The sequence below is a fragment of the Opisthocomus hoazin genome, chromosome 4 (assembly GCF_030867145.1).
Source record: "Opisthocomus hoazin isolate bOpiHoa1 chromosome 4, bOpiHoa1.hap1, whole genome shotgun sequence".
Lineage (NCBI taxonomy): Eukaryota > Metazoa > Chordata > Aves > Opisthocomiformes > Opisthocomidae > Opisthocomus > Opisthocomus hoazin.
Window position 1 is genome coordinate 23,903,599 of NC_134417.1, and position 14,067 is coordinate 23,917,665.

General features: G+C 46.1%; 1 protein-coding gene across 1 annotated transcript; it reads right to left on the reverse strand.

Annotated features, from left to right (window-relative positions):
- Positions 1-4,285, reverse strand: GPR160 (G protein-coupled receptor 160). The gene is made up of 2 exons (XM_075418350.1): positions 4,227-4,285; positions 1-2,941 (listed from the first exon to the last, which is right to left on the reverse strand). Exon 2 carries the CDS (start codon positions 2,886-2,888, stop codon positions 1,875-1,877), a length of 1,014 nt encoding a protein of 337 aa, XP_075274465.1. The 5' UTR covers positions 2,889-2,941; positions 4,227-4,285; the 3' UTR covers positions 1-1,874.
- Positions 4,286-14,067: the final 9,782 nt, after the last annotated feature.

Here is a 14,067-nt window from a genome sequence, read left to right on the forward strand (position 1 = left end):
ATTGATAAATAATAAGGTAAATTTTAACCCAAAAATTAAATTTTACAGTTGAAGAGCACAGAGTGAACGATGTAAAAATAAGATCTTCACTTTGTGAATCATTTTTTTAAAAAGCACTTTCCTATTACCAACTAGCATGTGAATGAATTTTAGATTCTCTCATTTGTTATGATCTGTAGCAGTGAAATTTCTTTAATCTGTCTGTTAATGGGTAAATTCATCATACAAATGCTGAAACAAAGCACCTTATACTATGCTGCTTAAACTTGCTTGTAATTGCACCTTTTGTTAGCTGCAGATTTTTCTTAATGAATATTCTTGCGTGGTATCATTGTTCCCTGTGGGTCTGGGTGAATGATTAACCAACCTACAGCATCATTTACTTACAGTTTCTATTTCAATACAACATTATATTGTGAGTTCAGTGCTTCAGAAATAAATGCTACTTCCATTTGTCTGCTTTGGGTGTGTATCATTTATTTCTCTTCTACCAAATTAAATCAACACCCTCATAAAACTGTAGAAATTTGAAAATTAAGAGAGCATTTTTGCCGGAAGGCTGACTAATTCTTACCCCACTGAAGTACTCCCACTTCAAATTTAGCTATGTTAAAGTAATTTTGGCTTCAAAATAAATTATATTTTAATTTAAGCCATTCTTTAGCCTGGGGCATATATTTAACTCTAGCAACTAACCTTGTTGCTTATTGCTCTGACTAATTATTTAATTTTTAGTATGTACATATACACATTAGATGAGCAGTAGCAAAGAAATAATGAAACATCACCACCTTTTCTGTAGTTGTGGAAGTCACACATCTGGCACTGCTTTTCTGCTATGTAAACAAAGTTTGTATTTCTGTAGGAGTTGTAGCTTTAACTAAAACAATGCATTTTTCATTAAACAGACAACAACATGTAACTTAAACTGACAAAAAGTCACACTTTAACAAGAAAGTAGCCTTCAAAAAATCACAGAAGTTGTGTGAACCTTCGCTAAGGGAGAGGCCGCTGCCTCGGCATTCACCCGCCACTCAAGTTGAGACTCTCACTGCGCGGGCTGGAGTCCATGTGCTGTCCAGGCGGCAGCTGATCCAGTGGTGTTATTTGGGTCTGGGTCTTCTGTCCCTCGTTGGGCCCCTTCATTGTCTCTGGACAGGCTGAAGGTTCTCCCCTTATCGTCAGAGAGGCCCTCCTGCTGTCCATGGATGGCTTCACCTTATTTTCGAGCTGCAAGCCAGTGCGGGGGGCCCTCCTTCGCGAAGCCTGGCAAGTGTTCAGTGAAGCTCACTGTATCCAGGTGGAAAATTCACAGCGAGCAGCCTGAGGCTTCAGTGAAGTTAGCCCCTAATGCTAAGCAAGTTAGTGATACGAGCATACATGTATGTATGAGTAGTACACCAGAACACAAAACAGCGACTCTTCACCTTCTGACTCATTTTTTCCATAACGCCTTTGACAGCAGGTTAACACATGTACATAACTGATAAAAAGCTCCAGCGTTGAAGACAACTTTATTGCATTTTGTACTATAAAACCTGAGATCATTCCATTTAAAGCAAGTGTAAAATTCTAGTACTAAACATAAGGTTTAACTGAAAATGTTTTTTTTTTAAGTAGTGGTTTTGTCTCCAACCCGTACTTCAAAGTTAAATTCTCTGCACGGGCAGGTGCTTACTGCCCCCAGGAACCGGAGTGGACGTGTGCAGTGTCCCATGCTCTGGTGCAATACTCATTGCTGTCTTGGTGGATGTTCAACTTTCTTCCACTGGCTGTAGCTCTGGAGAGGTTTCCTTGTATTATCCGTAAGGATAGAACGTCAGAGTACACGCTTCTGTCGCACAGCACTTGCAGTCTTTTCAGTCAGCAGCTCATTAACAGATTACAATTACTGTGCCCGGCTTATCAGCTGGCTCTGTGTTTTCATTGTTAAATGGCATAAAGCAGAATTTCCAGCTGACAAATGGATCTGTAGACCACATCTCCTCTGTCAATTCAACATCATGACATCGACACCAGTATGCTACGGCGATGAGAAAGCTGTTGATGAAGTACAGCCAGGGGACGTTCATCTCCATGTAGGCTGGAATCCCAGCACCGAGAAACAAAATGATCACCTGAAGAAGAACAAAAGGTGCCCAAGTGCCAAGAAAACAGATGACAAGTCTCGTCAGGAGCTGCCACTTAAAGCAAGCGCCGTTGTTAGATACATAGGAGAACATCAGAACAGGCTGACTGGCGAAGGAACCGACCCTGACAGACAGCAGCATGGCTACGACTTCCTTCCAGCAAGCCAAGAGAGCCGTGCCCAGGAGCAGCACCATGGCACATGAGACTGAGTAGCTCTGTGTGCTGGCATGGAGAGGACACTGATAAGAAGGACGGTCCTGAATTCCTAGTTCTTCGTAGGTAGCGGGAACTTTCAGAGTACAAAAAAACCCTGAAATCCATATAACAATCACAGCAAATACATAAAGTAATCTTTGACCTCTCCTAGGAAATTGAGAGGTTTGGGCTATAGTCATGTAATAATCCAGACCAGCCACAACATATACTGGGTAATACAAAACACCGTAGGTGAGAGAAATCACCTGAGTGAACAAGCAAATGTGGTACTTTGTAAATCGCACACCCCAGAGTGCAAAGTCTTCAAAACAGAAAATGAAAGATATACTTGTGAGCAGTATGAAATCGAGAAGTGCCAATGAAACGCAAAAGTATCCCATAAAACTAACTTTCACATTTTTTTGCTTAACTTGCAACATGAAGAAATCCAGGAACACTTTTCCGAGCATAATCAGGAGCAACATGCAGCTGATTTCAAGAGGCTGGTTGACCTGGGTGTAGTGGTAGTGACTAGAACAGTTTTCACAGAGTACGGCAGCCATCCTCAATGGTGAGAACCGGCAAAGTAAGTGTCACAGGGCACAGTGCTTCATATCTGAAAAGGAAAAAAAAAAAAAAAGTTTGTAAAAATTTATTTCTGGGGTACCTCTACCAATTAGTTAATTCTCCATCACAGCAACTACCAAATTTATGTCTGAATTGTACAGGTTCCTTAAGAGTAAATAGCTCCACTAACACATCCTTAAATTGTCAAGAAGCACCTAAATTTTATCTTCTTCAAATTACATTCTCTTGAGAGTTAAAAAGTCAACATAGACCTAAGTGAGTTACTTTCCTAAGGAAAGGTTTAGGAATAAGGTTGACTCTGTTCCTCTCCTTTAGAAAGCACGGGGGTCGTTCTGTCCAGCTGGGCAGAGGGATGGATGTTTCAGAGCTCCTACCTATTTTGAAGAAATTAGAGATAGCCACGTAGGACAGAAATCGTACAAGAGACAGGAGATGGTATGGCCTCACAGTTCATTCTGCTTACAGAATGTGTACGGAACTGAGACTGTAGAAATGTGCTGAAAGCAGAAGGAGCTTCAACCCAACTCATCCTTTTTAGGTGCTGAAATCCTGGAACTCTGAGGCAATCCGAAGCGCGCAAAGCTTCATTAGTTGATTGAGCTTTTATTGTTTGTCCTTTAGCAATGTAAGCACCACCACGATGGATACCTCGGAACAGCTGTTTTCCCTCTTGGACTTCCGTGAGTTTCCTTAGGATAACTCTTTTCCCTGTGTTGATTCCTAAGGAAAATGAACACGGGATGGCTTCGCGTGTGTCAGCAAGATGGATTAGACAAAGCTGTACGTGCGGTCTTCCCTCTTTCCCGAAGAAGCAGGGTGGTGACAGCAGAGAAAAGCGGAGCAGCCAAGGCAGCTGCAAAACGGAACTGCCTCCTGGGATCTCTGTCAATGCGAATCCCGCCTATTCGAACAGACACCTGCGTTTCATTGCCGGCTCGCCGGAGTCGGTGAACATTGGAGTTGGCGTCCTCGGGGGAGCAGAACGAAAGGAACAACCAGGAGCGCTGGGCAGTACAGCCCGAGGTGTACCCGCCAGCCACCACCCAGCTCCAAGGCTGCCAAGCCTACCTGGCCGCTTCGCCGCTCCTCCGCGCAGCTCCCCCCCACCCTCGAAAACCAAACGCGTTCCCCACCGCCACCGGCGAGCCCGGCCGTGCCCCCGCCGCGGGGCCGCCCGCAGCGGGCCGCTGCCCGCCGTCCCGCCGCCCGCCTCGGCCCCGGGCCGGTCGCTGCCCTCCGCAGGGCCCCGCCGGGCTGGCGGCCCCCGCGCTGGGTTCCCCCCCTGCCGGCCTCTCCTCGCCCAGGGGACCCACCTGCTGCCGCCGCCGCGCTCCTCCTCGGCGTGCGCTGCGGGGGGCCCGCCGCGGCCACCTCAGGCGGCGGCCATCTCCGCCCCTCCGCACCGCGCGGGGACGCGGGCGGGGTGGGGACGGGAAGGGCTCGAACCGCGGGTCGGGTGGGGACGGGCCTGCCCTGCCCTGCCCTGCCCTGCGAGCTCAGCGCCCAGCCCCGGCCGGGCCGTCCCTCAGGGCGGTGAGGGGAGAGGAACCGCGCTGGGGAGCAGGGTGACACGCGTCGCGCTCGATCCCTCCCTCCCTCCCTCCATGCGCGGCCGCCGGCTGGGGCTGAGGGGAGCGAAACCGCTCCGGGCGCGGGAGGTGACCGCCTGTCGCTACCTGAGCGGCGGGGGCAGAGCGGAGCGGCCCTCCTGGGGCTGCCGGCATCGCCGCCTTTTGGCGGGTAAACATTTTATGTTCCAAAAGTGTGGCGGGGGGGTGGCAGGGAGAAAAAAGCCGTCGGGGCGATGGCGGGGAGCTGGGGGCCCCTCAGCGGGCGTTGGCGGGAGCGCGGGTCCCCTCAGGGCTTGGCGATGGCTGGGAGCTGGGGGCCCCTCAGCAGGGGTTGGGGTCCCTTCAGGGCTCGGCGATGGCGGGGAGCTGGGGGCCCCTCAGCGGGCGTTGGCGGGGAGCCCGGGGCCCCTCAGGGCTCGGCGATGGCGTGAGGCAGCGCCCGCGGGAGGTCTCCTCTCCGGAGCTCCGTGTGTGCGCAGGGTGGTCGCTCCCCCCCCGCGCTGGCTCCGGGCTCCGCCATGCCGGTGTCCTGGCCCCGGGGCCCGGCGCGGCGGGCAGGAGACGGCCCTGAGGGACCCCGGCGGCCTCTGCCGCTCCCCCGCTCTCAGACCTGGAGGGGCTCTGGGCGCGGATCTCCCGCAACGCAGTTCAAATTTTTAACACCCTGTAATGGTCAAATGCTGCTGCTTTTGAAATACGACACAAAACCAACCAGCCCCTCGGTGCTCTGTGTTCTCTTCCACAGGGGAACTTCACGTTTAACCGACAGCTGCGTTCTGGTGGTGATGAAGGGCTGCACAGTAAATACTGAGGAATATCTTACTGTGAATGCCATCGTGGCAAAAGGGGTTTTTACAAATAGGTTTCTCGGTTCTGTCTTCCTCAGAGGTTCTTAACAATTAAGAAAAGTTCAGGAGAGAGGTTGGGGAGTGCCCACTATTTGGTTTAAGATCATGATGAATTAAAGTGGATAATCCTGAAAGTAGATATAAAACTTTCTAAATGCACTGGCTTTTTAGCTTGGCCATCTTGTAGCAGTCTACTTAAGAGAATTTAAAAATTCACAGTAGCAGCTTTCCACCCCTTCCAGATCAAACTACTAATTTAGTTTTCCATTTGTTGTTTGAATTCCCGTCTACCAATGCGTGTCGGATGGGAGCACACCCCATGGCAGGAGTGGCTTGCTGAGGGTCCCGAGCTGTGCTGCTCAGGGAGTGGGGTTCACTGCTGCTGCGTGTATGCAATACAGCTGTAACAGTATGACATCTTCTATTTCTTCCCTTTATGTTTTTGGTAATTCAGGGCTAAATCTAACGAGGGGCTTAGAAGCCTAGGAGTTTGATGCTGCTCTTCCGCCTCCACCAACAGCAAGGTTGCCCATCCCGTAATGCTCATCCAAACTGCTGTACTGAGCAGGAGATGCTAGTGTGAGTCTCTAGATGATATGGGAGAAGATAGTGTCTAACATCCTGCCTTTCTCAAAAATTAAGTACTGACAGGAATAAATGACACCCTTTAGATGCTTCCTGCAGATTGGACCGCCTGAGAAATTTAGGCAGAACACCTGATTTCTGGGATCTAAACCAGAGCTAAACCTTTGGGAGCTTTTTGGATTTATTGTATGATGTTACCCAATTTAACCTGTCTGTTGTTGGGTCTAAACTTCTGTTGTTGATCATAGAGCAGCCACATTTTTACTATGTCTAGTGTCCATTGGGAGGGAAACATTTTTTATTGTCTTGCAGGGTAGATTGTAAATCCATGTTTGTTCTAGCTGTGTGTGATCTGTGTGTACAAAAGCATCAAGTGGCTAGTAGGATCTCTTCTGAAAGCAGCTAATTCTCTAGAATTAAATTCAGATGTTAGTAAAGCTTTTTGTTTTTTGTTGGGTTGCCCCTTCCCCCCACCCCCCAGTTAATTTCAAGGATTAAATAACGTCAGAAAAAAAAGGTTTGGGTTTTTTTTTTGTGGAAAACCAAGATGATCGGTATTATAGTCTGAAAAAAATGTGATCTTAAAGGAATCTCAGGCAGCATTCACACTGGCAATGTTTACTTATCCAAACAGTACTCACTAGGACTGTTGCACAAATTGCAGTGCAATAAGGAAATACCTGAGATGGGTATTTTACATTCTGAGCACCCAATCCACAGCGTGGTCCCACTCACAATTATCTGATGCCCTCAGCAGCAGCTAGTTTTCTGCACCTCAGTTCTAATCCAAAGTAAAGTAGCAAAAGTGGTTTTCCCAGTGGTAGCGAGTGAATTGTTTGGATGGTATCTTTCTGACATTTGGTTTGTTTCTAATCATGGCTTGCTTTATGACTGCAGAAACTACTGTCCTGCCCTACCTGGGGAGACACCTGGATGGTGGAAATGAGCAAGCAGGAGGGGAAGGGGAGGGTTTAAACACTTTTTTCTGCTGATAAAAATCCTGGCCTCCAGAGTGTGCCGCAGAGTGTGTCAGCACCATGCTTGGTGAGCCTCCCCTCCCGAGTGGGCTCCTCAGCGTGGCCCGCAGGAGCACTGTGCTGCTGCCCAAGTCACACCCTGGCTTGGTGCTGGGACCACTTCCTGGCTTCCCTTTCCCTCCACCAAGGCCCGCTGTGGTACTTGCTTGAAAGCTTGCTGATTACTCACTGATTACTCTCAAGTGATTATTTTCTATTCAGAGGCTGCATTTATATTCAAGTACAGCTATAGAAAGGTTTAAGAAATTAATTTATACTTGCATGTAGGCGGCTGTGTGTGGAAATAAGACAGGAGAGTGCCTCCTCCAGGAGGAGGGTACATGAAATGGTACAGCAAATCTCTTGCAAAACCTGTTTGCGTGTTCTTCAGATGATCGCGTTGTGGTTCCATGTCCCCGGTCGTCACAAGATATTTGCATAGATGCTTCCTTCCTTCTTCAAGACTCTTTCCTGCTGCTAGTTGCTCATATTTTGCATTCTGTTTTTAAACTTAAGTGTAAGTGTAGGATTTTAGGACGAAGGGGAAAGGAACAAGAAAAAAACCCCTGTAATTTTAAGTCCAACTTGATCAGTTTCTGAAAGAAACAGTGTAACTGGACAAAGTTATGTCCTCGCAGAACAGGGATTGGTCTCTACCCTCTCCTCCCTTCCGTGGTGCAGCTCAGCCCCACGGTTCACGGCGGCTTCTGAAGTCACTGAGAAAAATCCATGGGGAACAGTATAGTTTCTGCATGTTTCTTCTGCTTCATCCTCAGTGCTGCCTGATTTAGGGCCAGGAGGTTTCCTTCAGACAAGGGTAGGAGTAGGTAATGAATACAACGCATTTAGCATTATGTGAAGGAGCACAGGGTATGCTTCCTATGTGGTTAGCACTGAATCTTTACTTTTCACCAGGACACGTTGTACTTCAGAAGCTAGTTGCCATCTGCCCTTTTATTCAATTGAGCAGAAGGAATAAATTTAAACCTCACCTCTGTGTATTTCAAGAAATCTTATGTTGACATCTTGGACACCTCAAGCCATGTGGGAGCAAGTCAGGGAGATATTTATACGTTTTGATGTCATGTGTGGGGAAAGCTGTGCACTGTGAACTGGAAAAAGTGGTGTGAAAAATCAGTATGCTAAGCAGCAGGGAGCTGGGTTGTGGCTCGGTTTGGAGATGAACAGACAGAACAGCCATGAGCAGAGCTGGCAGTAGACCGCCGTGAGAGCAGAATGCCGTCTCTCTAATGTATTTGTACATGGAGTTGAGTGCCAATCTGATACAGCTGTTCCTGGATCCTTTGCTTTCTTGTGGATGTGCCTTTAACTGGGCGTTGCCTGGCTGAGCATGTTTAATGCCCTGTCAGATTTCATGCCTTGTCAGCACAGGATTAGGGACCGGAGTTTTGCAATGGCTGATGAGCAAGCGGTTGTGGAGTTGCTGTTCCTGAAAGGCTGCATGTCTCAGAAAGACAGTATGGTGTTTATGAAGATTTTAATTTTTAAATAAAATGTTTAACTAATAAAATATTTAACTAACTTTATATTTAAAGAAGAAAATACTTGACTAGTGTCCCATTTGCAAGATGTTTTCATTTACTTTTCAGGAATCTTTTAAAAAGCACAGACAATGTGCATTTGGATCTTGCTTTGAATCATTCGAGGTGGTCATCTTAAAGGTAACAGGTTTGTTCTTAGGAAGTTCTTGTTGAGAAGAAGCTGTAAATATTTCCATAGTAATTTTAATTTGAATGCATCTTGTGATAGAATTCTAACTCTGCTTATTCAGTGAGAATCTACAAAATGCAGTACATAGTTGATGCAGCCTTGGTGCATTTTTCAGAAGGAGTGTTTCCTTGGTTTGTGGAACCAAGGAAGGTGTAACCTTTCCCAGTGCCCAGGATGATACTGCAGTCTTTTTTTGGGGGGGGGGCTTTTCTTTGACACGAAGAATTTGTCAAGGAAGTAGAAGAAAGATGGAAAGAGCAAGGCTCTGAAAACTGCATTACATGAACCACTAAATTAGAAAACCCAATTCATGGCTTGCTGGTCACTGTGACAAGAAACAAAAAATGTGAAGACTGAAGCCAATATGGAGTGCAAGGTGTGATTGTACTCTCGTTATGTTGCTCACAAATCACAGAACAGAGCTAGTAATCTTCTGTAACCTTTTAGTGTATTACTACCTCCCAGTAGACTTCAATTTTAAAGAAATTCTGTGGTTGCACTTACTTTCATTTAAAAGGAAGCTAAAAAGGGAGAAAATGTAATTTCAATCCCACCCTCAGTCTGACGATTTCAAAACTACATCTTCTGACTCCCAGCAAAGAGACTTTCTTAATTATTGGTTGAAGTCTCATATGCCAGAAAGTAAGAATTTACTGTTAAGGCTAGTGAGAGTCCCTCAGGACTCTGCTCTGTGTTTCGTTTATTGACTGGTAAAGGTAAACTGCAAGAGTGTCTCCTAAGCACCTATGTCCTTTACTGGATCCAGGCTACAGAGCACTTGCAGGGATCATAAGCTTAGCCTTTCTGTGTTTGGTTTCTGTTTTACGTGATGAGGATTAATGGCGGTTACCACTTGGAGAGAATACTTTGATCTATATCTAAAGCATGATCAGTGTTTACCGAGTACTGTTGACTCTCTCTTTAACTTGCACTGAAACCTTTTGCATAGTGCTATTACTAACTCTTAACTAATTCCTCTCTCAAAAGTATTTTATCACAAAACAGTTATTTTTTCAAGTGATTATTATTTTCACATTAAAAAAATACTCATGGCGAAAGGAATGCCTGCTGTGGCAGCCAGAAAGTAATGGACTGTTCGTGGACACAATCAGGAAATGTGCCTTTTGTTTTCCTGCACCTGTTGCTGTATTACAAATAAAATCATCCAATGTTTTATTAAATAAAATGAGAAGCCCTGATGAAATTGTACCAGCCATTACCAGGAAGTCTATTGAAAACATTCAGCAGCTGCTCCGTCTCAGTTCATTTACACTGGTAGGATTGTTTTGTCCTTCTCCTTCGGCTCTAAGCGAGAAAGCTACAGTGCTGTGTTAGTGTACAGCAGAGCCTTGGACCGTTTCATACCACTGCCCTCTAGCTCCTTTGGAATCAGTAAGAAATCGTGCTCAACAATACCTATGGCTTGTAAAAATTCGTTGGAAGTCAGCGTCCCGGGTCTTACAGCTAAGTGTTTTGTGAACATCAGCTTATACACCTGTACAGCACAGCGGTAACGCAGGTAAGGATCTACTGTATTGTCCTGATTTTATAGAGAGGGATTGATCAGAGTGGTTAAGAATCAAATCACTCAACCTTTCTTATTAGACAAAATGCCTAGGCAGCCTGAGGAATCCTCTGGGGTGGGCTGGGGGTCGGCCTTGTTCGATACAGTTATATCACCACTCTCTCTAAAGGTCCCTAACAGAATGGATCTCCCTTCTCTTCTGTATTTAGAAGTCCATACGTCTATCACATAGCTGTGCTGGCAAGTAGGTGGAGACTCTTGCACAGATCAGACTGTAGTTCCTAACAAGAGCCGCCTAATTTCAAAGAAAAGGTAACCCCAGCAATAATCTTCATGCTAAATACCGAACTGTAGATCTCACATTAAAACCACGAAGAACTTGCATCATAACCGTAGCCACTTTGGGTACTGGAAAATGGTTGATAAAGACTTTCTGCTGAAAACTGCATAATCAGGAATGTTGTTCAAACTTGCATGATTCAAACATTTCTAGGCTTCGTTTTAAAAATGTATGAGAAGTAGTTGGGTGAAGTGTCAGCCAAGCAGTAAGTGACAGCCCTCCTTTCGCACAGCAGCTAGGGAATGCAGCGCTATGTAGGCCTGCGGGCAGAAGGCGCAGCGTGAGGACCGCAGTCCCTAAGCATCGCCTGCTGCAGTGTTCCTTTCTGACCGCCCAGTGCGAGCAGAAAAACTACCGCCAGGCTGTCTCCCGCCCCATTCTTGCGATGTTACAAATTTGTGCATCTACTCTGGATTTACCCCAGTGCAACTCCATGAAGAATTTAGACTCAAATGTAAGGAAGTAAGCGAAGCACAAGCTTTCTAGAACTCCAAGAAATAATATGTGTAGAAGCTGTATGTCTAGAACCTTTGTATCTGAAAGGTTGATCTGAAATTGGACGCTGCCGTGTGACTCAGGCAGTTGTTGGCAAATGGCTTTGGCGTCCCCAGTTCGGCCTGCCATGAGTAAAGCCAAGCCAGAGATGCCACTAGCTCTTAGGATCCTGCGTCTGCTCTGCTTCGCTTTATTTCACAACCGGTCTTTTTGAGCCCATCCCACAGGTGTGTCCAGCTGGCTTGAGACGGCCCTTCGCTCCCTCTCTTCAAGAACCAACCTGAGGAGCAGGAGGAGTGAAAGAGGGAGGTGAATTTGGAAGTTAAAAGGACTCAGCTCTCCCTTGATAAGTGAGTTAAGGCCAGAGCATCTTTCACGGGGTGCTTAAGGGCCAGCACCGTTTTAAAATCACCGGTTGTTGCCGTCGGATCCACGTGTTAGGGTTCTGCGCCACTGGCTTACAGACTCGACACCTCCCTGGTACCAGTATAAAAAATTTCCTGGTGCCTGGAGCCAAAGCCATGAACGCGCTGCTTTAGCCCGGCTGTTCCCCCAGTCTGGTGCAGAGCGGGGCCCGTGTCTGTTCTGCAACAGGCAGGATGGGACGCAGCGTTACTCGAAAATGCTGTCTTTGACCCCGAGCTACTGGCAGTGCATAGCAACCAGGGCAGCAAGATGGGGATAAGGCTGCTTTTGGGGACAGGATGAGCGGATGGACGCGTCCTGTTGTGAAGCGAACAGCTGGGCTGTGTCATCTGCAGTCAGGCCCACAGGGACCAAGAGCTCGTTTGGGCTCTGGAACACCCCGTGACGGGGAAGCTGCTCTTCTGTCCTCGCTGAGGCATCTCCAGGGAACAAAATGGTAGGTGCTGGTACTGAACGCTTCCACAGTGGTCTTTTCTCCAGGTGGTATTTAGGTGGATTTGATTTCGTCAGTTGCTTAGGCTTGTGGCTGGAGTGGATAAATGGCGGCGTGGGATTAGTAGGGAGTGAGCAGCTCAGCAACTGCGTGAGGGAAGAGAAGGGCAGGGCCCAACAGCAAGGTGGACGTAAAGGATTTGCTCTGTGAACTGGGCTCACTAGAACTGAATCTGCCAGCAGATCCAAGAGGGTTTCTGAGGGGGGCTTCCAACTGCTGCCAGTAAAACAACTGCAGCTGGAAGAGGATATTCCTCTGTCGCCCGGAGCTTTCGATGCCAGCTGTGAGGTTTGAATATGACTTTGCTGTCATTGTGACCCTCTTTAGAAAAGAATTCTGTTCTCAGAGGAGCCAGACAGCAACCCTGCGAGGCTCTTACAGCCTAGGCCACACACTGCAAGAAATGCAGGTGGCTGCAGGAAGGAAAATAGGGGGCTAAGCCAGGCAGGTGTATTTTCCACAATGCTACATTTAATGTTTACATAAGGCAGATGCTTCTGTCAACCTTTCTCCTGCTCTAACAAAAGGAAGGCGAGTCCTGGTTAAAGTGTAATTTAAGATTTGAGTGGGGAACTGAGACATTCTCCATTTTTCTTTATCTGCCCTTCATGCTGTGTGATGCTCTCTGAACTCCATCCGGTCTTGATTTCAGACAGAAACTGAAACAGGCCTAAATGAGCAAAACATATATATATATATATACTATAAAATATATATATTTTAAAAACACAGAAAAATCTGCTGTATGATATACAGCAGGTGAAAGTAAATGCTCCCCCTGAGCAGCTGCCAAAAAAGTAGTTTGCTATCAGAAAATTGCTTATCAGCACAGATACAAGCATCCAACCAGCACTGTAACATTTCTACAGATAAAGAAATATGCAAGTTTGTCAAAGAATAATTTTCAATTATTTCTTAATTGCTAGAGAAAGATCTGCCTTTCTTTAAGAACACCGGACCACCACAAGTGAGCCGAGGTTACTGTATCCATACTGGAGCAGAGCATACTTAGGTGTAACGCCTCCACTAAATACTGATCTGCGTTAAATACTCATTCATGTTTTACTAGTAATTATTTAATTTAAAAAGTTAGGAATAATCATATTTTCTTGCAAAGAAAAATAATCAGAAGATTACACTTGGCATATAAAATACCAGGAGGAATATCAGTAAGACCACTATAAAATTTTATCACAGGAAGGACATTATTTTAATAGTTATTTAAATAACTTTCCACTAAATATATATATATGTATGTTGTTGTTCCCATAAGGTCACCCTTGCCTCTGGAACTTAAAAGTCAAAATCAGTAAGAAGAACTTTGAAATACCTGATATGAAAGTGTCCTGATAAATAACTAAACGTGGCCAAGTACCTCTTGTGATTTTCTCTCTTTGGACTGGAAGTGTTTGTCACGATACCGTAAGTCCACTCCCAATTTTATTATTACTGGCATGTTGCAATCACTCTCTTTATCTCATTCTAAAATAATTTGGAATTATTTGGGGAGTATTTGTAGAAAATTGTTGCTTACAGTAATGGGTCATGAAGCCCTTTAACCAGTGAACAGCTCCAACAAGATCTCTTTCTTTGCCCTTATTTCTTCAGAAGATTCAGAGTTCTTCACAAGTGAGAGTTTAAAGCTAATTCAATTTCTACAGCTGTGTGAGCTTGGAACTGTACTGAGGTGCCAGTACAAATGTTCAATTCTGAGACGCAGTTGTCCCCAGGCCACGGGTGGGCAGCGCTGGCCCATCGCACACATCCACTTAACAGGAAGCAGCCGGCACCATTGCTGCCATATTTATTACTTGGCCATTTCAAATTTATTTTCTCAGCAAGGCCCTGATGATGTTATTTCACTTTTAGGAGGAAATGTACTTGAAACAATGGAAATCCTCTGCATTCATTTCTTCAGAAACTGGCAGTAGCTCAGCTGCCTGCTGTGAACCACTGCTAGACACGCTGCCAGCGCACGCCTTCTGCTGCACTCGGTGTACAGCAGTGCTCTCCCAGTGCTCATCTTCTGGAGGATACGCATGCAAAAGGTCAGCTCCCCCTGGACTCGGCAGGAGTCTAGCCTAATGAACTGCAAGGGTGCCTTCAGTACAGAGAAGACTTCTG

What these genes read in the sequence shown, in the direction of transcription:
- GPR160 (XM_075418350.1), bottom strand. Translation starts at nt 2,888, where the DNA reads ATGGCTGCCGTACTCTGTGAAAACTGTTCTAGTCACTACCACTACACC.